The following is a 27,956-nucleotide window of genomic DNA, read 5'->3' on the forward strand; positions in this document are numbered from 1 at the left end:
ATTTGTCATCTGTTTTGTTCTTAGGTCTGTTAGTTGCCACCTTGCTGCTTTCTTCTTCCTGCCAAGCAGCGTAGATCTTGTGGGTGCTGGTGATTTGTCTCTACACATTTGCATTTTGGGATTTGAAGGGATACCTTGTCACATAATTTTGTTGTAAGTGCTGTGGGTGGGATTTTGGCTTTGCTGTCTAGTTGCCCCGTCTGTTTTTATGTGGGAATTTGCAAAGATCAAAATCTATTCAACTGCTGGTGCCACCGTCTTCCTAGAACCCTTGCCAGTAGTGTTGATGTCCCCTGTACGCTACCCTCCACCTGCAGCCCGATCCTGTCTCCTTTCTTCCTTATTCAGAGAGAACCATCCTTAATTTTTATACCTATTGTTCCTTTACTTTTCTATGTAATTCTGGCATATGTTTATATTCCTAAACAATATAATTTCTGAAAGTTTTATAAGTACAATCATATGTATGTATTTTTTGGTGACTTGCTTTTTTTGCTCAACCTCTGTTCCTGAGATTTAGTCTTACTGTGTATGGTTGTAATTTATTAATTTTTACTGCTGTATAGTGTATCAGAATGAATTGTCATATTCATATTCTCTGGTGACAGAGAGTGTTTCTAGTTTTTTTCTATTACAGTGTTGGTAAGGACTTGATGTACATGGGCAAGATTTTCTCTTGGTATATGCTTGAGAGTAGATAGATTTACTGAGTTATAGGAAAAGTGATTCTTAAGCTCTACTAGATAATGATACATCATTTCCCAAAGGAATTATGCTAATTTACATTTCCACTGTAATGTGGAAAATTGCACCTCACCTAAAAACCTAAGAAATGGACTTTACTAGTAACTTATATGTACACTTATATTTCTCTCCCCCTAGCCCATCTCTCTGCACTTTTTCCACAGATAACCTCTACCCTGTTTGTGTTTCTCTTACCATTTAAAAAAAGGTGTGCATCTTATATATGAGTATCTAAACAATAGTTTTTTTAGTTTTATTTGTTTTAAAATGGGGTATCATACCCTATATAATTCTCTAGGACTTTTTTTCGCTCAGTATTATGTTACTAAGATACATCTCTGTTTTGTTTGTAGCTGTTGTACATTCCTTCTCACTGCTGTATAATCCATTATATTAATATCTATATTTTATTTATTCTTCTGATGAGTATTTCTATTGTTTCTATTTGTTTTGTTTGGCATTACAAAACAACAACAGTAGCAGCCACTGATGTAGTACTTACTGTGTCCCAGACACTTTTCTGAGCGCTTTACCTTTATTACCTCATTTAACCTCACTGGTGAGGTAAGTACTCTTTTATTTTCCTTTAATAGAGGAGAGATCTGAGGCAAGAAGGGTTAAATAACTTGCCCGAGGTATCACGGATATCTGGTAGCTGGAGCCAGGATTCAAACCTCAGCTGCCTAGTCCTTCAGTCTGTACTTATGCAGTGTATTGTTTTGGACTTGGGGAATACTGACATTGTCTCTGTTCTCACCTGCCCTTAAATATAGAAAAATAATATTTGCTTAAAGACATAGTATATTTTACTATTTTCATTTTTAAGGTTTTAATGTTGAAAGCAAATGTGTGATCTTTGCTTCATTTGATTTTAATTTGGAAATAAAATGGTGTTTGTAATGTACTTTAAACTCTAGCAGGCTGAGCTAAGGGAGTATGTGAATTCATTTATTGGGTAAGTCATCTTTCCTTAGTATAATAGCTCATAGTGCTCACATCTGGAGATTAGCACCATCTACTGGCAAAGGGAAACAGTAACTTAGTATGTCATAGTGTGTTTGTTTACTGTTGTTTGGAAGACTGTACCCTTTCATAGGATTTTTCTTTTTGAAAACTATTTGTGGGGGAAATAAATATTTTGTAATTTTTCTGTGTATTTATTTTTATGACAGTTTGTTTTCCTTTAACTTCCAAGTATCAATTATATACTGCACATTTGCATAACTGAGACTCCATTTTTGTAAGGAAAAATACAAGAAAAGGTATAGTTTTATAGATTTGTCATTCTGTAATAGTCCTTTTCAAAGCATATGTACAAAAGTATTAATTTATAAGAGTAATAAGAGCAAGAGCAAAGCTGTCAGACTCATATGAACTGTATTTAGTTTTTTCTGTTTTGGCTTAGTTATACTGTCTTTGGTAGTCAGAGAAGGGGAATTAATAGTAGGGCATTCTCAGTGACTAACTGTGGGAAGCTCAACTCCTGTTATTAGCCTAAATTCTAATTTCATCTTTCCTACTTGAACTGGTTTAGCTTTCATTTGTCAGTAGCCTAGCATCCTGTTTTGTATCCTGTTGTAGGCTAACTTCTGTTAGTTAGCACTATTCTTTGTCCTTTTTTTCTCTCTATTAACCTCAGTGGCTTAACGTATGAGAAATTGCCTTCTTGTTCCATTTCATACCGGATAAGTTCCATTTCTTCTTTTCTGATATGTTTCCTTTAAGCACATGTTAAAAGTTCCTTAGTGTTGCAATTTTAATTAAAGGTGAAATTATAATCTTTACAGAGGAAGGACATGATGATTCCTTAAGGAATGTTGGTTAAGTGATTCATTAAAGGATTTTTAAAAAGCTAACTTGTGTTATAGAGCAGGAATAGTTGTTTAGGGAGCCACTGGTCTGTTTTGCTTACTTGTAAGTCTACGGAGCACAATTAACAATTGTTCTTTTGCCCTGTGGCTGTTTAACACTTGAAACAAGACTGTTCTCGGTTGAAAATATTAGCATATTATAGGCATACTATAGAAATATCTGATTAAATGCAATAAAGACATTAAAAATAGCAATAATTACAAATTTTAGACCATATGCCATAATGTTGAATAGAAAAAGTCCAAGATTGCTGTTGTAGTAGTACTCTTGTAGAATCCAAGTATAGGCTTTTAACTCACGTTGAAGATAGTCTCAGTATAGAAGATGAGAATAGGGCCATTTGTATTTTTGTTTTGTTGTTTTTTTGTTTGAGTATTTTGAGCATACATTACTGCTAAAGTGAAACTAAATCTCCCTTTCTTAATCTAAATTATACTGGATACCAAAATATTTTTATTTTATTTAAAAATACATTCAAAAATTGCTTATTTAAGTGTAATTCTTTTTCTCCCCAGTACCTAAACTACTTCCTGGAAACTTGTTCCATATTTAAATAGAGAATTGTATAGAGGCTTCAAAAATACTATATGAACATGTAAAATTTTTATATCATGCAGTAATTTTTCAAAAGCTTTTTACCACTCTTAGATTATTTAATCCTTTCTCTCAAATTCTTTAATTATCAGTTGATTCTTTGGTATGATATGTTTTATATTTTGCCTTCAGATTAACTGCTAATAAATGACTTAAATCAGGTCTACTTTTTATTATGCTGAGTTTTAGGTGAGAGGAGGGTATTAAGATGAATGATTCCTGCCGTCTAAGATTATTATAGTTTATTATGAGCGTTGCAGCCTTTATATATTATAAAGAAAAATGTATAAAGAGCTGTGTTGAAGTGTAGGAACCAGTGTTTTAGGTGTACAGAGCCACTGGAATTTAGTTTGAACTGATAATATTAAAACAAAACTCCCAAAGGCAATGTATATGGTAGTATTTGAGTGGGATCTTGAAGAATAGTAGGAAGGAATTGACAAGTAGAGATGCAGAAGAGAGGGTGCTTCAGGTTGAACAAACCATTACATCTTGTATTGGGTCTTTGAAGCAGTGTTTTGGCAGATAGGTTTCATATTCCATGAATACTTCTGGGAATTCTGACTTTATGAACGATGAATTACAGTAAGATGAACAACTTCTTTAAGAAGAGATAACATACTTTTTTCATGCAGTGTATTCTGTATTGCTCCAAGGTGTATGCTTTAAGCACAGAATTGTCTGCCAGAGAGTATTTTAGGAATGGGGGGAAGAGTGGTGTGTTTCCCAGTTAACACTACTGTTAAATTGTTGAAAGATGCTTAAAACAAATGAAACTTCAAAAAATAATTCACCTGAGGAGGAGTGGATTATTCTTAAACTAATATCACAATTTGACTGGTTAAAACTAAAGCTTCCTTAGCTAAATGGAGAATGAGCTTCATGTTCTTTCAGCCGTATGAAAATACATTTTTTAAACATAAATATATCTCCTTGAGAACTATGACCTTTCTCTGTATAGGCTGCACTTTATGTACAGAGGTCTGGTCACAAGTGAAGATGTAAGTGGAGTTGAAATGCAGCCCCTAGCTCAGCTACCAAGGGCCCTTTTCTAATCCTTTTCCAAAGACAGAGACAATCTAGCTAGAAAAATCCCAAATCAGAAGTGATTGTATATTTGCCTAATTTTGTTAATGGATTCAGCCACTCAGCTTCTAGTGCTAGAATAGTGTAGGCACAAATTAGGAACTCAGTGAATACTTTTTGCATATACAGAGTATTCAGAAGTATAAAATTTATGTTCCTTTTGATTATGACTTTTTGATAGATTATTATATGTGCTTCATGTGATTTTAAAAAAATGACTTTACCCAATCAGTGGTCTTCTTGCTGTCACATTCCATGTTTATATGGATAATTCCATTTGTTGTGTTTTTATCAAATTATTATTGCTGACATGCTGAATTTTTATTTAAGGTTCCACTCATATTAAAATATTTAAAATTTAATTTCAGGTATATTACATTTTTTTGCCCATGTGACCTAGTTTCCCAGGGCTATTCATTTCTACCTGTTCAACTCTTGGCTGCGGGAATGAAGGAAGTGACCAGAACTTGGAAAATAGTAGGTGGAGTCACACATGCTAATAGCTATTACAAAAATGGCTGGATAGTCATGATAGCTATTGGATGGGCTCGAGGTAATATTAACAATATGTGTTCATGAATATTCTGTTATTGATCTACTATGACTACTGAGCAATTCTCTAGTTACATTAATGGGGACCAGTACTTTAATAAGAGTCTTTGTTGGAGATAGAAACCTTGTTTCTGTTGGATAGTAAAATTAATTCAAAACTGACACTTTTCACTAGTACTCATCAGCCACTGTTTTATTTTCGCTAGTACTCATCAGCCTGACTATCTTAAAATACAGAATTTTTATTATTGGTTTGATTAGCAGCATAACCAGAGGGATTCATAGTTAATTAAGGTGTATAATTTATACACCATAAATAAAACAAGTTTACGTAAATTATGTGGTGCATGTAATTTTTAAAAATTGCCATTTTTTCAGCCTGAACAGCCTGAATAGTAAATGTGATTGATTATGAGTTCATGTTCACTCTGCATCACTTACCTTTATTGTCCTTTTGTATGTAGGAATTGAATAAATTCCTCAATCTATTGTTATAGCATACTGCCCCCAAACTAAAATCAGGGAAGGAAATGATAAAGCAGAGGAATTTATTTTTTCAGGTCTGAAACAAACCTCTAGCCTCATCTCTGTGCCTGAGGCCTCAATTTTAACCTTAATTGTAATACAGTAGACAGTTGCCATGCTGGTGAGAGGAGAGAATTGGAGTTGTCTCAGTACCATAAATGTACAAGACAACTTTTTTTTCTTTCTCCCAAGAATTATATTTTGGGGATCCTCTTGGAATTTTAAGTCAGGAGATAGAATTGTGGCTTCATTTCATATATTTTCTCAAAATTTGGTTTCGTATTTTTGTTTTATCTTGTTCTTTTTAGGTGCAGGTGGTAGCATTATCACGAATTTTGAGCAGTTGGTGAAAGGAGGTTGGAAACCCGAAGCTGATGAATGGCTGAAGATGTCCTAGTAAGTTGGTATGAACTATACTGAGACCCAGCCTTTTATCCTTAGATCTTACCAAATTTATTTTTAAAAACATTTTGAGGACTCTAAATGTGGATGAGATAAACAAATAAGTAAAATGATAATGGGAAGAAAACTAGGAAACAAAAATTTTTCAAAAAGTCTGCTCTCTTAAATGTAGCTTTTAAAATAAATATTGATTCTTTTCTCTGTGTGTTCCCCCTCTTAGAAAATAAAACCAAACAAAAACTCTTGGATTGTTGTAGAATTGTGGGAAGAGTGTGTATTTAAGGAGAGAGAACTATGTAGGAACAGACTTCTCTGGAATCAGTTGCAGGCTGTTGGCATTTTCACTAATGGCTCCAGCATCACCCAGATTTCAAATTATTCATAGTTTTGGTAGTGAAATTTCAAGCTTTGGGAATAATAAATACATTATCATAAAGCCCTGTTAGTTGCTTTAAAAATGAGAGTTGAGTTTAATTATGTAATTGAGTTTAATTATAAGAAAAAGATGAGAGGAAGTAACCCACTCTATTCTGTACAATGCAGACTACCTTTGGCGTCCATTTAAGAGCATCTGATCGTTAGATGTTCTCTAAGACACTGACACAGTCTTAAATAAGTCACAAATATATCCCTGATGCACCTGAAAGTGAAACAGAAATACAGTTAATGTTCCCACAATTCAATTAGGAAAAGACTTAGGAAATAGTGGCCACAATACGCAAGGTGAGGAAGAAGTCATGTGAAAATAAACTCATTACAGTGGATTAAAAATGAAGGCTGAGAAGCAGTATGAATGATGAAGTATATGTTTGAGTGAATCAGTAACTTTCAGGATGCCTAACTTGGAATGTGGCCCTTAAAGCTTGAATGAGGTAGTTTAGAAATAGAACAAAGGAGGCTTTGATTGGTAATAAGTTATAAGAAAGACACTAGTGATATTCAAGGGAAATTTTTCTCATTTCAAGTTTATGCCTTGAAATGTCTTCCATAAAACATTTCTTGGGGCTATAAAACTGAAATCAGATTATGATTCTCGTGTGTTCAAAACCTTTGCAGTGACTTCCCTAAATGGCCATGAGACCTCCAACATATGCGTCTCCCTCACACCCAATTTGCTTTGACTTCAGCTTTTACTGTTCTCTCCCTTGCTCACTGCACTCTATCCTTGAACAAGCCAGGTGTTGTCTGGTTTAAAACTAACTTTTCTTTGCCTAGAATCATTTTTCTCAGTTGGCCAACTCCCTCAGGAGTACAGTTGGCCCTTTGTATCCATGGGTTCTGCATTTGTGGATTAACCAACTGTGCATTGAAAAATACCAGAAAAAAGATTCCAGAAAGTTCCAAAAAGCAAACCTTGAATTTGCCATGTGCTGACAACTATTGACATAGCACTTATATTGTATTTACAACTATTTACATAGCATTTACATTTTTGGGTATTAAGAAAAAAATCTCAAGATGATTTGAAGTATTTGGGAAGATGTGCATAGGTTGTATGCAAATACTACATTGTCTTATATAAGGGACTTGGATTTTGGTATTTGTGGGAGGTCCTGGAACAAATTCCCTATGGTTACCCAAGAGTGACTATTTTCACCATGGAAATGAGAAAATGCTACAAATTAGGGCTTTCTATTCCATCCCCCATCCCACCCAAGGAGTTTGTTTGGTGCTATAAGGTTTTTCAGGACTTACCTACTTTTCCCAAATTATGCTGTGAAACATGGGACTTTCAGATGCTTTGTGGAAAAGTATTATGTGGTCAAATATGTTTCAGAAACATTGCATATAGAAATGTACTCTCTTTATCAGAGAGTCACAATATGTATGAATATTCTGAAATCTCTGCTGCTTCATGCTACGAAGAGAGATATTTAGCTTTATATAGCTCAGCACTTCCAAAACTTTGTATTTACGTAACTAATTTTTGTGTTACATATATTAATAATTAATTAAATTAATATTTTGAGAGTACTATTTAAAGAACATAGAGATAAATCATGTTTATTACTTACCAACTTAAAATGTGTTTTATTTTCAGCCCTGCCAAGGTAACCCTGCTGGGGTCAGTTATCTTCACATTTCAGCAAACCAAGCATCTGGCAATATCAAGGCATAATCTTATGTTCCTCTATACTATGTTTCTTGTGGCCACAAAGGTAAGATTTCAGAGTATCAATAAAACAGTAATACAAATTCTGTGTAACCAGAATTCTGCATAAGAGGCAAGTAACAGAAACATTTATTTTTTTTTTTTACAATAGTCTAAAAATACCAGTTTAGGGGAGTTTATTCAGCACATCCATGACTTACTGAAACATAGCTCTTCTATGATTCCTCATTTGATTTGCATTAAGGCTATTAGGAAAGATTTGCAGATGGCCTTGTAGTACATTGAAGGCCAGAAAGTAGTGAAAATAGCCAAGGCTGATCAGAGACTGCAAAGATAGTGTTGTGTCATTTGTACAATGAGGTACTTGGAGTGGATGTTCTCTGAAGTTCCTTTAAACTTTAAATTTTTGAAATTTTATATTAGAACATATTTGTGGTCAGTCTTTTCAATTACCATTGCCTGGTTGGATGCTTTATTCCTTCTTGAAGATAGGAAATAGCATGATACAAGATCGTAAGTTTTAGAGACAGGCAGTCTTAAATTCAAATCCTAGTTTTGCTGTCTGATCCCTGAATATGCAAGTCACTTAATGTCTGTGAATCCGAATTTCCTCATCTTCATTGTACCAATTGTTGACGAGATTGGAGATGATGTATGCCATGCTATGACTGTGCTTGACACATGTTAATGAATTTTATTTGCAACTGTATCATGAAGCTAATTCTGATTATTCTTCTTAACAGTTATTAGATGTTTTTCACTATTCATAAATAGACAATTGATTTTAAAATAAGATTATTATTTAAGCCTAGAAAAATTTTATAAATAACTATCTCAGCCTAGATATTTTTGGCTGAAAACTTAACTATGGGATCCTTAAAAGGAAAACAGGATGTATTATGTAAATTTATTTATAACTTAGAAAGAACCAAATCACTTTAGGGATCATTTATTTTTATTCCAGTAGTCTCTGCAATGAAGGTGATCTGTGATTGTTATAATTCAAATATTATACTTAAAATACCTGAGGCAAAATCTCTTCATATGTGCCCTCTTTTTCCAGTCATCAAACTTTGAGCTGTATTTTTTTGCAACAGCTTTACTGGGATATATTTTAACATACCATACAGTTTATCCATTTAAAGTGTTAATTCAATGGTTTCTAGTATGTTTACAGAGTTGTGCAGCTATTATCACAATCAATATGAAAATATTTTCTTCACCCTAAAATAAACCTCATACTCATTAGCAGTCACTTGACTTTTTCCCTCAATCCCCTCAGCTGTAGACAACCACTAATCTACTTTCTGCTTACAAATTTGCCTGTTCTAACATCTCATATAAGTGGAATCATACAATTTGTGACCTGTGACTGTTTTTTTTACTTAGCATGATGTTTTTGAGGTTCATCCATGTCGTAGTATGTATCAGGATGTTATTCCTTTTTATTGCCAAATAATACTCAGTTGTGTGGATAATACCACATTTTATTTATCAGTTGATGGATATTTGGATTGTTTTACTTTTTGACTAATAAGAATAATGAGCTACAAACATTCATGTACAAATTTTTGTGTGGTTATGTATTATATTTTTCTTGGGTATATCATATAGAAATGAAATTATTAGATCATATAGTAACTCTGTCTTTAACCTTTTCAGGAACTAACACTGTTTTCCAAAGGGGCTTCATCATTTTACATTCCCACCAGCAATGTGTGTGCAAGTTCTGATTTCACCACTTTCTTACCAACACTTAACTTTTTTATAGAGCCATCCTAGTTGGTGTTAAGAGGCAACTCGTTGTGATTTTGATTCATATTTCCCTGATGACTAGTGATGTTGAGCATCTTTTTGTGTGTTTGTTGGCTATTTGTATATATTCTTTGGACAAATGTCTATTCAGATCATTTGCCCATTTTTAATCATATCATTTCTGTACTGTTATTGATGAGATTTTGTTATTATTATATGTATATGTGAAAAGTAAATACATTGTTTATTTGGAGGTATAGGGGTCTACATATGTCTACATGTATATTTGTTATGTTCCCTTTCTTTTCTGTCTCACTTATTTCATAATGGTTGAGTAGTATTCCATTGTATATATATACCAGTAGTCCATTGTGTATATATACCACATCTTTTTTATCTAGTTATCTATTGATGGGCACTTAGGTTGTTTTCATGTCATGGCTATTGTAAATGCTGCAATGAATATAGGGGTGCATATATCTTTTTGAGTTACTTTTTATGTATTCTTTATATGAATACCCAGAAATGGGATAGCTGAATCATATGGTAGTTCTATTCTTAATTTTTTCAGGAATCTTTATACTGTTTTCAGTAGTGGCTGTGCCAATTTATGTTCCTCCCAACAGTGTATGAGGTTCCCTTTTCTCCACATCTTCTCCAACACTTGTTATTGCTTGCCTTTTGATAATAGTCATACTAACAGGTGTGAGGTGATAACTCATTGTGGTTTTGATATGAGTTTCCCCAATAATTAGTGATGTTGCGTGTCTTTTCACGTACCTGTTGGCCCATTGTATATCTTCTTTTTGAAAATTGTCTATTCAGGTCTTCTGCCCATTTTTAAGTCAGATTGTTGGTTTTTTTTTTTAATATATTGAATTCTATGCACTGTTTATGTATTTTAGATATTAATCCCTTATTGGTCTTATCGTTTGCAAATACTTTCTCCCAGTCGGTAGATTGTCTTTTTGTTTTGTTGATGGTTTCCTTTGCTCTGCAAAAGCTTTTATGATTAATTAGGTCACATTTGTTTATTTCTGCTTTTATTTCTTTTGCCTTGGGAGACAGATCCAGAAATATATTGCTACAATTTATGTCAGAAAGTATTCTGCTTATGTTCTCTTCTAGAGTTTTATGGTTTCAGGCCTTACATTTAAGTCTTTAATCCATTTTGAGTTTATTTTTGTATATGGTGTGAGGAAATATTCTTATCTAATGTAGCTGTCCAGTTTTTCCAGCACTACTTACCGAAGAGACTATCTTTTCTCCAGTGTACATCTATTCTGGCCTCCTTTGTTATAGATTAATTGACCATAAGTGCATGGGTTTATTTCTGGACTCTCTATTCTGTTCCATTGATCTGTGTGTCTGTTTCTCTGCCAGTACCATGTTGTTTTGATTGTTGTAGCTTTGTAGTATAGTCTGAAGTCAGGGAGCATGATACTTCCAGCTTTGTTCTTTTTTGTCATGAGGTTTGTATAAAATGTCTTGTAGCTCAAATAGTCCTTTTTCCATGGATAGTATCTTGTCTTCATTTACCTATATAGATTCTGTCCTTTTTGTTTCCTGTTACATTTTTATTGTCTCAAATTATCCCTTTTTGTGTTGTGAATTTGTTATAAAATTGAAGTAGCTACAGTTATTTTTCTGTTTTGCCTGCCCTGTAACTTTTATGCTGTAATAAAGTTTTAAAAACTTATTTTGATATAGAGTTTCGATTTCCTGATTCTGTCTATTTATCACCTTACTCAAAGTTTTGTGTACTTTTACTTTTTGTTTCTTACATTTCATGTGGGCAGGTCTAGTGTTGATGAACTCCCTCAGTTTTTGTTTGTCTGGGAAGGTCTTTCTTTCTTTTCTGTATCCGAATGATAACTTTGCTGGATAGAGTATTCTTGGCTCACAGTTTTTACCTTTCAGTATTTTGAGAATGTCATTCTTCTTCCTCTTGGCCTGTAGAGTTTCTGCTGAGAAATCTGCTGATAGCCTAATGGGGGTTCCTTTGTAGATTACTATTCTTTAAAAAATTCTTTGTATTAGTTTTTAACAATCTTAATATGTCTTGGAGAAGGTCTTTTTGCTTTGAGGTAGTTAGGTGTTTTCTTCATGGACTTGTATATCCAGTTCATTTCCCAAGTTTGGGAAGTTCTCAGCTTTTATTTTTTTAAATAAACCCTCTACTCCCTTCTTTCTCTCTTCTTTACCTAATGTTGCTCTTCCTAAAAGTGTCAGATAGCTCTTGTACAGTTTCCCTTTGTTTTAAACATCTTGAGTCTCTTTTGTCTTTTACTAGTATCATTTCTAGATTTCTATCTTGAGCTCACTAATTCTCTCTTCCATGTGATCTGTTCCATTTCCATTGCTTTCTAATGCATTCTTCATCTCGTTTATTGTGTTCTTTAGCTCCAAAAATTTTGTTTGGTTCTTTTTAGAGTTTTAATCTCTTTGGTGAAGTATTCCCTCTTTTCATTCATTTTATTCCTGAGCTTATTGCACTGCATTTCTGAGTTTTCTTGTAGCTTGTTGAGTTTCTTTGAAGCTATTTTGAATTCTCTACCAGTTATATTGCAATATTCCATGAGTTTAGGTTTGGTTTCTGGAGAATTGCCATTTTCTTTTTGTGATACAGTTACTGTGGTTTTTAATGGCGCTTGATGAGTTGTTCATCTGCCCGTGCATTTGAAGCCCAGAACACCTTTCTACTTAATTCCTCATGAGTCAATAGATTAGAAATTAGAGGCCTTTCTTTTGTTTTCCAGTAGGTGGCGCTATAACACAAGTTTTTGGTTTCTTTTACCGGCGCTTCCTCTGGTTATATTTCCACCTTCCACTGCCTCTTTCAGAGATGTTGTCCTGTGCCCTTGTTATAAGTGCTTGTACCTCAGGGGTTACTGGTGCCTTGCTCCTGCCAGTGTTGCTAGTGTCACCACGTAGGGCACTGGGATGGTGGATTCTTCCGCAGTGTCCAGGGTCTCCTGGGTGGCAGACTCCATCATTGTGAGGGGAGAGGGATGGTGGTCGGGAGCTGGGGTTATGTGGGTGCCATGTCTGGTGTTGTAAGGTTCCTGGGATTGGTAACTGGGTGGGGGAACAAGTGAGCTAGAGTTGTGAGCATCTTCATAGCTGAAGAGACGGGTCCTAGGCCCTGCAGTCCATTTACCTGTGCCTGTGGTGCTGCTGTGGCTGGGAGGCTGGAGTCCTGTGTGCTACTTCTTGCAGCTACTGGGGTCTCTGGAGCTATGGGCTCAGCTTCTGCAGCCGGAGGTCCAGGACTGCAGCACGGCTTCCACACTTCTTCAGGTTCCACCTCTTCTGTGTGTTCCAGTCCACCCATCTGTAGATGTACATGTATATGGCATTCTCTAGCATCCTGGTATGTTTGGCAGAGGCATCTTTTTTGAGTTGTGGATATTTTACTGGTTATAGATTGAAGGGGAGACAGAAGGAGCAGCTCACTTTGCCATGATGCTGATTTCACTCCTATGTTTAATTTTTTAAGGAACTGACATGATGTTTTCCAAAATGGCTGTATCCACTGGCATTCCCACTAGCAATACATGAGAATTCCAGTGGTTCCACGTTTTTGCTAATAGTTGGTATTGTCAGTCTTTTTAAGTTTAGCCATTTTGTATGTATATAGAGTTACCTCATTGTAGCTTTATTTTGCATTTCTCTGATGACTAGAGATTTGAACATCTTTTCATGTGCTTACTGACCATTTATATATTGTGGGCAGGGAGTATTCAAATATTTTACCCATTAAAAAATGGATTATCTTATTATTAAGTCATAACAAGCTACCAAGCCTTTGTGAAATGTGTGTATTGGAAATATTTTTATCCCAGTTTGTGGCTTTTCTTTTTATTTTCCTAATGTTGTTAGAAGAGCTGAAGTTTTTAATTTTTATGAAGTTCACGTTATCAAAATTTCCTTTTAAGACCCTGCTTTTTGTGTCCTATCTAAGAAATTCTTTCATACCCCAAGTTTGTGAAGATTTTCACCTGTGTTTTCTTCTTATAGTTTTATTTTTACATTTAGTTCTGTGATTTATTTCAAATTAAGTTTTATGTTTGGCATGAGGTAAGGGTCATGTTTATTTTCCTCATATGAATATAAAGTTGTTCTAGCACTATTGTTTTCTTTCTTTTTTAAATTTATTTTTTATATAGTGGCTAACATTTGTAAATCTCAAAACTCCCAAATTTATCCCTTCTTGCACCCTTTCCCCGGTAACCTTTTGTTGCAATGACTATTCTTTCTGTCATTGCCTTATCTTGGTACCATTGTTGAAAATCAGTTGCCTTTACATATGTAGAACTATTTCTGGACTATGTTCTATTCCACTGATTTATATGTATATCCTTAGCAATGCCAAACTAGCTTAAATGTATATAACTTTATAGTATGATTTGAAATCAAGTAATATAAATTCTTCAGCTGTGTTCTTTTTCAATATTTCTTTGGCTATTCTAGGTTTTTTACATTTCCATATAAATTTGATTAGAAAATCACTTTCGACCAAAGGAAAAAAGGCTTTGAGATTGTATTTAATCTATAGATCCATTTGAGAGAAATAATGTCTTAAAAATACTGAGCCTTATAATCCATTAATATGATAAATCTTTCCATTAATTAAGTCTAAAAATTTCTCTTAGTAATGTTTTGTGGTTTTCATTGTTTTGCATCTATTTTGTTAAATTTAAATTTACCCTGAAGTAGTTCCTTTTTTTAGTTGCTTTTATAAATAGTAATTTTTAAATTAAAAAATCTTAATTTCACATTGCTTATATGTAGATTTACAGTTGATTCTTGTATGTTGTTCTTGTATCCTGTGACCTTGCTAAATTTACCTGTTGGTTCTGTTATCTTTCTTGTAGATTTCTTAGTGTTTCTACATACACAGTCTTGTTGTCTGTAATGAAGACAGTTTTCCTTCTTCTTTTTCAATCTGGGTGCTATTTATTTGTTTTTCTTGGTTTATTTTCCTGGCTAGAACCTCTAGTGTAATGGTGAATAGAAATCGTGAGAATGGACATCTTTGTCTTGTTCCTGAGAAGTGAAAAAGCATTTAGCCTTTTATCATTAAGTATGATACTAACTGTAAGTGTCTTACAGATACTCTTTATCAGGATGAGAAAGTTCCCTTCTATTCCTAGTGTGCTGAGAATTTTTATTGTGAATGGGTAAGGAATTTCCTTAAATGCTGCTTCTGCATGGGTTAAGATGACTGTTTTTTTCCCCTGTATTCTGTTAGTATAATGGATTATACTGATTGATTTTTAAAAAAATTTTATATCAACCTTTCATTTCTGTGATAAACCGCATTCAGTCATGGTGTATCCTTTTTGTGTATTGCTGGATTCAAAAATTTCTGATATTTTTCAAGTTTTTTTTTCCCAAAGTGTTCATGGAAGATTTTTTTATTTTTGTAATTTCTGTGTCTGGTTTTTGAATCATCATTAAGACTGGGCTCATTAAATAAGTTGAGAAGTGTTCGCTTGTCTACTCTCTGAAAGAGTTTATGTAGATTTGGTATTGTTTTAAATGTTTGGTATAGGACAGTTCAGATTTTCTATTTTATTTGTGTTCATTTTGGTAAATTGGACTTTTTAAGGAATTTGTCATTTCACTTAAATTTTTGATTATGTTGACATGAACTTGTTTCTTTGTTACCCCTTTAATGTCTGTAGGATTTGTAGCAATGTCTCCACTTTCATTCCTGGTATTGGCATTTGTATCTTCTCTTTCTCTCTTTTCAAATCGGTTCAACTAGATAGAAGGTTATCAGTTTCATCAGTTTGTTTGAAAGACTCAGCCTTTGTTCATTGTTTTCTATTTTACATTACACTGATTTTAGGTCTGTATCATGTCCTTCCTTATACTTACTTTGGGCTTACTTTGTTCTTTTTCTATAAAGAAAAGATTGATGTTTGACTCTATAACTTTTTTTTTTAAGTTGCATGGCAAAAACCACCAAGACAAAGTCAAAATGCAACTGTAGAACTGTGATAACATACTTGCAACATATATCACAGAAGGCTTCCTAATATATAACAACCTCTTAAAAATTAAGGGATAAAAAAGGACTAAAAACCTAATAGAAAAATTAAAAGAAATTTATCAGCAGACATTCACAGAGACAAGGTATGAAGATGTCCCTTAAACATATGAAAAAATGTGAAACTCATTCATTTGGAAATAGTAATTAAAATAACACTCAGATACCATTTTTCACTTACCAGACTGGCAAAAATTAGAGTCTGGCTACATATCCTACTACAAAGAGAATAGGGCACTTTTCCTCTTCAGTGTTTTTTTGATATTCTGGCATGTTTGTTTTTCTTTTCAGGTCTTTCCCACCTTTTTTTGCATATTGATACGAACTTAAATGGCAATTTGTCTAACTCTGTAATAAAATTTGTTGGTATTTCTCATTGAGATTTGTATTCAGCTTATAAATTAACTTAGGGAGGCAGTTATATTACATAGGGACAGAAGCATAGAGTGAAACAGGAATGAGGAGAGAGTCATGAGTTTTTCTAATATTTAAAAAAGGAAAATCCAGAATGGGAAACTGGAAAGAAGCTGCCAGATATATATTATAGGGCAAGGTGATGTTTATTGGAGGGCATTGAGGAGGTCCTAATGGAGTAGACACTTTGCAGTTGTGCTACAAAGGATTGTTTGGATTTGGGCAGGTGGAGACGGGAAGAAGTATGTTCTGGGTGGAGAGAGATGACTTGTGTAAATTTTGTTTATATAGGTATATTGTAATAATCTTTGAATTACTTGTGTGAGGTAGAAGTTATGATTATTCATTGTACTCTCAATGCTAGGCACTATGAAGTATATAAAAGTACGTAAGTACTGTTTGTGCCTTACATTTTATGTCACATTTTTCTGGGCATATTTTGAAATGATATAACATGAGATATTATATAAATAATGTGGCAGAGTACTACTCAGCCATAAAAAAGAATAAAATAATGCCCTTTGCAGCAACATGGATGGACTTGGAGGTGATCATTCTAAGTGAATTAAGCCAGAAAGAGAAAGAAAAATACCATATGATATCACTTATATATGGAATATAAAAAAAGAAGAAAGAAGACACTAATGAACTCATCTGCAAAGCAGAAACAGAGTCACAGACATAGTAAACAGTCTTGTTGTTACCAGGGGGAAAAGGGGTGGGAAGGGATAAATTGGGAGTTTGAGATTTGCATATATTAACTACTATATATAAAACAGATAAAAAATAAATTTCTTCTGTATAGCCCAGGGAACTATATTCAATATCTTGTAGTAACCTATAATGAAAAAGAATATGAAAATATATGTATGTATATGTATGACTGAAACATTATGCTGTACACTACACCGGAAACTGACACATTGTAAACTGACCATACTTCAGTTAAAAAAAAAAGAATGTGGCAGAGCCTTAAACAGTTCCTTTACCTTAATTAATTTATATTTTAGGATATGTTTAAATATCAGATTATCTTTAGGGCTTTTGCTTTCTTTGTCTTCCTTCCCTTTTTAAGCAAGAGACTATGAAGTCAAATGCCATTTAATTTAGGTAATATGCCTTTTCTTTGAATAGTTTGCTAAGTAAGGAGATAGTTTTATATTTTATTTTTAAAGAATAAGAGTTCGTTCCATTTGTTATCATTGTATTTGTGTCACCTTTCTGAATCAAGCCATGATAAGAGGCAAAATTCACAGGAATCCGTCCATGAACCTCATAAGTCTATCTCAGCAGTAATTTCTGATGTCAGCAATACTTCTCAGCTGAGTGATGAGTCTACTGAGAGTGGAGATTCTATTAAAACACTTGACTTTGAAAAATTCTTACTATGGTTCACGTTCTCAGGAAATACTTTAGATCCTGACACTTTTCTCTTTTGGATTTTGTAAAAAGTCATTGCTGTTTCCTGACAGTGGACTATTGTTTGATCTGAATTCTTTTATCTTTTATTGGCAGTCCACAAAGTCAAGCTATGACCAAGGTAATTATGCTAGTACATGTCATTGTAATTAATTATTCCAAAGAATAATTTAATATAAAGAAGTTCTTCCTAGATCTTAACCAGTAATGGCATAAACTCAGAGGTTAACATATTTGGATTCTTCTCATGCTGTATTCTCTCCAGGTGATCACATTTGTATTCATCCCTTTACCTTTTACTTGTATAGGTTATGACTTCCAAATCTATATCCTTTACTTAAACATTTCTGGGCAAACCTCCATTACTGCACTTACTCTTTACTGTTTTGTAATTATTGATTTACTTGCCTTTCTCTGACTAGTCTGTAAGAGCCCTGAGGGCAGGGACTACATTCAGCATTCTTCTGGCAGCCAGGTATAAGGCACAAACAGATTATTTTAATCCTGTTGGTTTTAGGCTTTTTTTTTTTTAAAGTGCTATTCTGTGTCATATTTGCCCTTCTAGAATGTGACCCTTTTGGGGTCTCAGTTTAAGCCTGGGGTGTACCCCTGGACATGGACAGCTCCACTTTGCCTGGCCTTAAACTCCAACCTTAGTGCTGGTCTTCCCAGTACCAAGCAGCAGTCTGCTGACGTGTCTTCTCGGCTTTTTGGCCTCTCAGCTGTTGCTCTCTGCTAGGTTTTTTTTTTAAATCTTTCTGTGTTTGCACAGCTTAGCATTGGTAAACTACTCCAGGAGAGATTACACATGGAGTTTTGGGCTTACTTGCATGTGGTTCCCTCCTCTGTTATTGCCCTCAAGTCCTAGATGCTTTGGCCTTCTCAGACTCCAGCCTCTGTCTGTTTCGCCCATTTGGGATTTCTGCTTTTCATTCCCTTATGCTGTGAACTCACACATATTCTTAAAAGGAAAAGCCAGGATAGATGAAAAATTCACCTTGTTCAGCTTACTTTCTTTTAGGGATCATAGCCCCATCAGGTTGTGCCTGTACTGGTTATTCTCCAGTGCCTTTTAACAGTTGTTTTATATATTTGTGTCTTTTATGTTGATTTTGTTGCGATATTGAGTCCGATAGAAGCTTTTTAGTCATGATTGGCCTGTAGTTTATGTGCATACATTTTAAAAGTGGTTGTTATTTTATTTGTTTTTATTGAGGTGAAATACATGTAACAAAATCAGCTATTTAAAAGTATACAATTCAGTAGCTTTTAGTACATTCACAGTGTTGTGTGTGCATGCATTTTTAATTTATATAAATGATGCAACATTATAACTCTTATTCTTTGTCTCATTTTCACCTGACAGTATATTTTAAGAATTTTTTTCACATAACTTTTCTATTTATTACTTTTTAACAGTTACACAGTATACATTTCACTTCTCCATTCCTCTTATGATGGACACCTACTTTGTCTCCAGCTCCCCACTACCTAGACTGCATTGCAGATAATAAGAATTTATTCTTGATTCCATTGTCCTCAAGAAAGCTGATTATATAGGGACCTCTTCTGGAAATTTGATTCCAAGAATATCTAGATTGATTCATTATCTGAGATCTGCTGGAGGAAATGACTCTTGGAAATTCATGGGCTTTTTGGAACCGTTCTAGTGCATAAAGTTCTCCCAGATTCATTTTGGCACCAGTGTAATTTCTTGAGAAAATGTAAACAGCTCTGAACAGTATACATTTTATCAGATAAAAGATTGATAGCATTCTCCATTCTACCTTTCAGTGTCTCAGTAACTTCTGTATAAAAATGTATATGGACAACATTGGATGCTAGAGGCTCACTACAGTTCCTCCTAGTGGCAGTATTCTGTGATTTACTGAAAGTCTGTGACTTTAGATAATGATAGAATGCAGTGTATTTAGTGATTGGGCTCAAAACCTGAGTGTTCCAAACTGCTTCACCACTGACTACCTCTGTGACTTTGAACAAGTTCAACCTGTCAGAACTTCAGTTACATATCTCTATGATAAAAATAATAATAGAGTAGTTGTTGGATTATACTGAAAGAGAATAGGTAATATAGAGCACTTATCAAGTTCTGGCACATGTTAAGTGCATAGTAATAAAAGCTGTTCTTGGTCATTTGGTATGGACTGTCAGTGATATTTTATCTTGTTATTTCCTTTCAGTACTAAATATTTTTGTGCTTATGCTGCTCATTTGGCACTCAAAAATGTGGTACCTTATATTATTGTTAATGAGTTATGTTATTTTCCAATAATTAAGTATAAACATAGAGAACAGATTTTTTTCCAGAACCTAACTTGGTTTGCTTCTGCTGAAGATTAAATTAAGAATGCATTTTGAATACAGTGAGAAGTTCAACAAAGAAATTAGGAAATACAAGATGGTAATAGATAGAAGTCACAGAGCCCAAGAATACAATAACTAAACTAAGAAGTTTCCTGGAGGGGTTTAATAGCAGACAAAAAGGATCAGTGAACTTGAAGTCCAAGCAGTGGAACTCACCCAGTCAGAACTGCAAAAAAGAAAAAGAATGAAATAAAGTGAAGATAGCTTAAGGAACTTAAGGGACAACATCAGGAGGACTAACATTCCCATAACAGGGCTCCCAGAAGGAGAGGAAAAAGAGAAAGGGGCAGAAAAATTATTTGAAGAAATAATGGCTGAAAACTTCCCTAATGTGGGGAAGAAAACAGACATACAGATCCAGGAAGCCCATAGAGTTCCACATAAGAGGAACCCAAAGAGACCCACACCAAGACATTATAATTAAAATGTCAAAAGTTTAAGACAAAGAATCTTAAAAACAGCAAGAGAAAAACAGCTTGTTATGTATGAAGGAATCCCCAGAAGACTATGAGCAGATTTTCCAGCAGAAACTTCGCAGGCCAAAAGGGAGTGGCATGATATAGTCAAAGTATTGAAAGAAAAAAACTTCCAACCTAGATTATTCTACCTGGTAGAATTATCCTTCGTAATTAGAGGAAAGAGAAAGAATTTTCCAGATAAGCAAAAGCTAAAGGAGTTCCTCACCACTAAATTGGAGAAATGTTAAAGGGACTTCTTTAAGCTGAAAGGAAAGGGTGCTGATTAGTAACAAGAAAACATGTGAAAGTACAAGTCTCATTGGTAAAGGTAAATACATAGTAAAGTAGTAGGTCAGTCACTTACAAAGCTGGTATGAATGTTAAAAGCTGAAAGTAGTAAAAATAACTATAACTACAATAATTAAGAGGTCACACAAGATAAAAAGATGTAAAATGTAACACCAAAAATGAAAAAATGGGTGGGGGGTGGAGAGTAAAACTACAGAGCTTTAAAATGCATTTAGACTTAAATTGTTACCAACTTAAAATAGACTGTTATAAACATAAGTTGTTATATGAAAGTCCCATGATAACTGCAAGCCCAGAGCTAGTGGAAGGAAATAACAGAGTGGAAATAAATGAAGTATAGACTAAGAAGACAATAAAAGATATTAGTCAAACAAAGAGCTAGTTCTTTGAAAAGATAAACAAAATTAACAAACTTATAACTATACTCACCAAGAAAGAAAGAGAGAAAACTCAAATAAAATCAGAAATGAAAGAGAAGACATTACAGCTGATACCACAGAAATACAAAGATTGTAAGATTACTGTGAACACTTAGGTGCCAACAAAATGGACAACCTAGAAAGAAGTGGAGAAATTTCTAGAAACATACAACCTACCGAGACTGAATCACAAATAAATAGAAAATCTGAACAGACTAATTACTAGTAAGGAGATTGTATCAGTAACCAGAAACCTCCCAACAAATAAGTCTAGGACCAGTTTTGCTGGTGAATTCTACCAAACATTAAAAGCAATCCTTCTCAGACTCTTCCAGGAATAGAAGATAAGGTGATGCTTCTAAACTTATTTTACAAGGCCAAGATTACCCTGATACCAAAACCAGACAAGGATGCCACAAGAAAAGAATTACAGGGCAATATCCCTGATGAGCATAGATGCAAAAGCCCTTAACAAAATACTAGCAAACCAAATTGAACAATACATTAAAAGGATTGTATACCCTGTGATCAAGCGGGATTAATTCCATGATGCAAGGATGGTTCATCATTTGCAAATCAATCAGTGTGATACATCACATTAACAAAATGAAAAATAAAAAATCATATAATTATCTCAATAGATGTAGAAAAAGCATTTGACAAAATTCAACACCCACTTACAATGAAAACAAAGTGGATATAGAGGGTATGTACCTCAACATAATAGAGACCATATGTGACAAGCCCACAGCCAACATAACAGTGAAAACTGAAAGCTTTTCCTCTAAGATCAGAATAAGGCAAGGATGGCCACTCTCATCACTTGTATTCAGCATAGTATTGAAGTCCTAGCAAGAGCAATTAGACAAGGAAAGGGAGGGAGGGAGGAAGAAAGGAAGGAAAGAAGGGAGGAAACAGGGAAGGAAAGAAGGGAGGAAAGAGGGAAAGAAAGAAATCAGTCCAAGTTGGAAAGGATGAAGTAAAACTGCCTCTATTTGCAGATGACATGATATTATAAATGGAAAACCAAGAAACTTTTAGAGCTAATAAATGAATTCATTAAAGCTGCAGGGTACCAAATCAATAAACAAAAATCTTACATGTTTCTATGCATGAATAACAAACTATCAGAAAAAGAAGTTGAGAAAATAGTCTGTTTACATTTGCATTAAAAAGAATAAACTACTCAGGAATAAATTTCAGGTGAAAGACCTGTATGCTAAAAACTGTTAAGACATTAATGAAAGAAATTTGAAGAAGACACAAATAAATGGAAAGTTATTTCATGCTCATGGATTGGAAGAATATTGTGAAAATGTCCATACTACCTAAGCAATCTACAAATTCAATGCAATCTCTGTAAAAATTCCAATAGCATTTCTCACAGAAATAGAATGAATACTTCTAAAATGTGTATAGAACCACAAAAGACCTCAAATAGCCAAAGCAATCTTGAGAAAGAACAATAAAGCTGGAGGCACCATGCTCTCTGATTTCAAACTATATTACAAAGCTATAGTAATCAAAAGAATATGGTATTGGCATTAAACAGACACATAGATCAAAGGGACAGAATTGGCCCTGAAATAAACCCCCACACATATAGTCAATTAATTTACAATAAGCCAAGAGTATATAATGAGGGGAAGGAGAGTCTCTTCAATAAATGGTGCTGAGAAAACAGAAAATGGTGGAAGAATGAAACAATCCCTATCTTATACTATTCACAAAAATTAACTCAAAATGGATTTAAAGATTTAAATGTATGAGCCAAAATCATAGAACTAGAAGAAAACATAGGTGGTAAGCTCCTTGACATCAGTCTTGATGATAATTTTTTGAATTTGACATCAAAAGCAAAGGAAGCAAAAGCAAAAGTAAACCAATGGGACTACATCAAACTAGAAAGCTTTTGCACAGCAAAGGAAACCATCAACAAAATGAAAAGACAACCTACTGAATGGGAGAAAATAGTTGCAAATCATGTGATTTGATAAGGGGTTCATATCCAAAATATATAAAGAACTCATAAAACTCAATAGCAAAAAAATATAATAATCCAGTTAGTAAATGGGCAGAATAGACATTTTTCCAAAGAAGACAGCCATCAAAACCACAGTGAAATAACACCTCACACCTGTTGGAATGGCTGTTATTAGAAAGACAAGAAATAACAAGTGTTGGCAGTGATACGGATGTGAAGGAAAGGGAACCCTCATACACTGTTGATGGGAATGGAAATTGGTGCAGTCACTATAGAAAACACTGTGGACATTCCTCAGAAAATTAAAAATAGAACTACCATAAGATCCATTGATTCCACTTCTGGGTATTTATTCGAATGAAACAAAAACTAATTTGAAAAGATATATGCACCCCCATGTTCACTGCAGTGTTAACTTCGAACACTTACAAGATATGGAAGCAACCTAAGTGTCCATTGATAGATGAATGGATAAAGAAAATGTGATATGAATACATACAGTGGAATATTATTCAGCCATAAAAATGAAGTCTTGTCATTTGCTACAATATGCATGGACCTTGAGGACATTATGCTAGGTGAGAAAATGAGACACAGACAAATACAGTATGATCTCATTTATATGTGGAATATAAAATTTAAAAAACCCAAGCTCATAGATACAGAGAACAAATTGGTGGTTGCCAGAAGTTGGAAGAGAGGTGAGGATCAGTGAAATGGGTAAAGGGGATCAAAAGGTACAAAATTCCAGTTATAAACAAGTAAGTCATCAGCACATAATGTATAGCATGGTGACTGTTGTAATACTGTATTGCATATTTGAAAGTTGCTAAGAGAGTAGATCTTAAAAGTTTTCATCACAAAAAAAAAATGTTTTTTGTATGTGTGCAACTGTATGGTGACAGATGTTAACTAGACTTATTTTGATGGTCATTTCACAATGTATACAAATATCAAATCATTATGTTGTACACCTGAAATGTCAGTTATACCTCAATAAAAAAACGTGTTTTGAATCTTTTCTTTTTTACTTTCCCCTCTCAGTTTTAGGAAACAGAAAACGTTTGTACTTAAATTCAAAACTGAACTTTTTTTTTCAGATAACCATGATGATTACAGAGACTGCTATTATGCCTTTTGCTCCTTTTGAGGATACATTGAGTCGAATGCTGTTTGGCTGGCAGCAGCAGTTTTCATCATGTGAGAAGAAAACTGAAACAAAATCATCCTTCAATGGTACTGGTTCATCGACCTCAAAACCTATAGCTGTTGCTTCAGATAAAGTTAAAAAGAAACATACTAAGAAGACTGAGTAAATTTTCTTGATGAGCTTTAGAAGGCAAAAAAATTCTTATCTACCTGTCAGATTGTGATAAACATTTTTATGTAAATGATGTAAAATAAAGATATGTAAGGAATGGAGGTGACAAAAAAGAAAGAACTTCTTTCTGCTTTAAGGGGACTGTCCCTTTCTGCATTGTAATTTCTTGAGTGTTATGAGTATATCATGCGAAATTGTTTTTCTAAGTTATATATAAAAGATTCTATTGTGATTTTTAAATAGTTTTATATTGATAAAAGAAGGCTAGATTTTTTTAATGTTAGGAAAAGTAAACCCACTGCCATTGCAAAATAACAAAAATTAAAATGTTACATTGTTTAATCTAGATATTTTCATATATATTTTTTATTTGAGTCTATTCAAGCTTTAGTTCAGCAAAATTAAACTTTTATTTCATATTACCATTATAATTCCTAGATGTGGAAAACAACTCCTGTTTGATTTTGAGTACTGGGAAGAACAAACTACCTAAATCACTTTATATTATGAATGAAAATAAATTATTAGCCTATTTCAGATGTAAACATTGTATACTTTGTCCACACTAAATGGAAATACCTGAAATTAAAAAAAAAAATTTGCAGTATGTTTCAGTGAGAACAGAGTATTAGTTTGAGTCTTGAGTGTGTTTCTTGCCCTTGTTTATACAGTTTCTCTTTTCTCAAAAGAAAATCGGGTGTAATTTTAAATAAGCTAGTAAGCCCATGTTTTGCTTTGTACATTTTGAGGAACTTGTTTTTTTCTCTCTCCTTGAAACACATTTGTTTTTAACTATAGAAGAAACTATTTTTCTCAGCATTTCATGTATTCTTAAGTATTATTTCAATTTAAAAATTTCACCTTTATGTCTCCTCTCTAATGGATGCTTTTCAGTTTTCGGTTGAATGTCTCTTACTAGTTTGCATATGTTTGTTATATTTTAACCTACATGTACATATATTATTAATTTTATTTTAAATTAAGACTAGTTACCCTTATGTGGAAATGCTCAGCTCTAATGAGAATTGTCCTTGGGCATTTGATAGTAACCAGCTAATTAAGAAGAAACAAACTAAAATCTCATGGTAGTAGACCATTTGAATGAAGAATGATACTAAATCTGGTTCCTTATTTGTAAAAATGATAACAATAATAATAGTAAGAAGAAAAGGTACTAAATAATGTTAGATTTTATGGCTTTATTTCATAGTGTGAGTCCAGTTTTAATTTTAAAACTCTGACTGACATGATTTCTTCTACCAAGACCATGAGCCTCTAAAGACTTAGTATGTATCAGGCATTTTTGTATGGCATGGAAGTACTCAAATCATATTCAAGGTAGAACTCTTGGTTTTTAAAAATTTTAACGAGTATAAACACCAGCAGGGACTATACTTCTGCTTGTTTTTAAAAAAAGATTTTTTGAGGGGAGGACCTTTGGTAGCCTTGGAATACTAAAAAGTTTATTTTTAATATTATTACAGAAGGCATTAAACATTTAAGAGTTCAGTATTATCTTTGATACTCTTGTAGGTAAAAACTTCTCAGAGTTAACATGTTGCTAACTATTGACATAGTTTTCAAATTTAGGTTTAACTGTAGTTGAAATGGTAGAAATCTTGTTTTATACTTGTATTAAAGGACATATTTATTAAAATAAGTTATTTAGCACCAATGGAGTATTATATTCTTTTTATGGTTTTTTTCTATTTTTCTTGAGTCAGGAGTTGTACATTTTGACTGATATGGTATATATTCAGTGATTACTATCTGAATGAGATAGACAAACTTTATCAATCTATTACAACCTGTAATTCAAGGTTCTTAGGAAAAAGCTGTACTGGAGAACATGGTTTAGGCCTGAAACCTCCCACCCTCAATCTGTTCATGCTGCCTGCAGAGACTTGACTGGATTTGCAAAGCAGATTGTTAGACTCCTTAACCCAACATGTAGCATGAATAAAGCCTGTGGCCCTGCTTCACACAGCCAGTCATAGGTGGCACTGAGAAAGTCAAGACCTGGTAGGTCTTAAATAAAAGGAGACAAGACACTGGCTAGAGCATAGGCTGGTTTAACTCGGTAATCTCACCCTCTAGATCTCATAAGAGTGGTCTCACTCTTATGTAAAAAATGGCCAAAATAATTTCGAACTTTGTCAGACTAGTCATTCTAACTTGCTGAAGGTGTAAGGACTGTAGAGGGACCAGATATGTGGAGTGAGTGGATTTCAATGGAAATTCCAATTTTCCTATAGGCAGAGACCAAAAAGTGGAGAGAAGAGGAGAGACATTCCCTCTTTGGTGTATTTTTTTGTCTGTTCCTTTAGGGCCTGACATCATTACATTAAAATCTACCTCAGATCACAAGTTGGTTGCAATTGAGTAATATGTTAGAAATGGAATAATGTGTTCAGGAATGCCCTCTCTCCCTCCACTGCTCTCTTGGTGTTTACATTTTACTAGTGGTGAGACATACAGTAAGCAAACAGATGTGTTCTTGTGGTGATACTAAAGGTCATGAATATAAAGCATGACACAAAGATAGAGAGAGAGTTGGGTGTGCTTGTTTAGAGGATTGTTAGAGAAGGCCTTTCTGTTAAAACTATGTTTCACCAGAGACCTGAAGGAAGTAGGGGAGCAAGCCAGGCAAGACGTCTGTGTTAAATGCAAGGGTCATTCTGTTTCTTCATCTACTTGAGTTAGATTATGTATTTTCCCCCCCAAAATTATTTAATTTATTTTTCTTATTCAGTACAGTTTCACACTTACAGTTTTTAAACATATTTCTTTGATAGAATTTTTGTTTTTACATTTTTTTCTTTTAAGGTAAAATTCACATGCAATGAAATGCATAAGCTGTAAGTGTACATTGAAAGAGTTGGCAAATGCATACAACTATATAACCTGAACTATTAAGATATAGAACACTAGCAGTGCCTCAGGAAGTTCCTTTCTAGTTAATCTGCCCCCTAACTGAATAGAAATAGAATCATGCAATATATTCTCTTTGGCGAAAGACTTCTTTCAGACTCATCATAATGCTTTTGAAATTCATTCACCTTGTGTTTATCAGTAGTTCATTCCTTTTTAATTGCTTAGTAGCATTCTACTATATGAATATGTCACAGTTTGTTTATCCTGTTGCTGCACATCAGAGCTGTTTCTAGTTTGAATATTCTGAATAAGCTACTATGAACACTTTTGTACAAGTCTTTTGAGGAACATATGTTTTTACTCCTTCTGAGCAAATATCTAGGAATGAATTATGTTTAGTTTTATAAAAAAAATCACTAGACCTTTATTCCAGAGTGATTGTACTGCTTCATTATTCACAACAATTTATGAGAGTTCCAGTTGCTGTACATTCTTACCAAGGATTAGTGTTGTCAAACATTTTAATTTTGTCCATTTCCAGTGGGTAGCTTGTGGATTTTTGGTTTTACTTTTCATTTCCCTAATGGTTAATGATGTGGAGCACTTTTTTTGTGTCCTTATTGGCCATTCATACATCTCCCTCTCTGAAGTGTGTCCTTAGACCATTTGCCC

At 33.8% G+C, this 27,956-nt stretch overlaps 1 protein-coding gene across 1 annotated transcript in view; it reads left to right on the forward strand.

Moving 5' to 3' along the window:
* The window catches only part of TMEM38B (transmembrane protein 38B), a 41,762-nt gene extending 15,677 nt beyond the window's left edge, over positions 1-26,085 (forward strand). The window contains exons 3-6 of the mRNA XM_074361941.1: positions 4,665-4,849; positions 5,682-5,769; positions 7,817-7,934; positions 24,190-26,085. Of these exons, the coding sequence (XP_074218042.1) occupies positions 4,665-4,849; positions 5,682-5,769; positions 7,817-7,934; positions 24,190-24,405 (607 nt within the window). The 3' untranslated portion in view covers positions 24,406-26,085. The remainder of the gene's footprint in view (positions 1-4,664; positions 4,850-5,681; positions 5,770-7,816; positions 7,935-24,189) is intronic.
* Positions 26,086-27,956: the final 1,871 nt, after the last annotated feature.

This window comes from Camelus bactrianus, chromosome 4 (assembly GCF_048773025.1).
Source record: "Camelus bactrianus isolate YW-2024 breed Bactrian camel chromosome 4, ASM4877302v1, whole genome shotgun sequence".
In the NCBI taxonomy this organism is placed as follows: Eukaryota; Metazoa; Chordata; class Mammalia; order Artiodactyla; family Camelidae; genus Camelus; species Camelus bactrianus.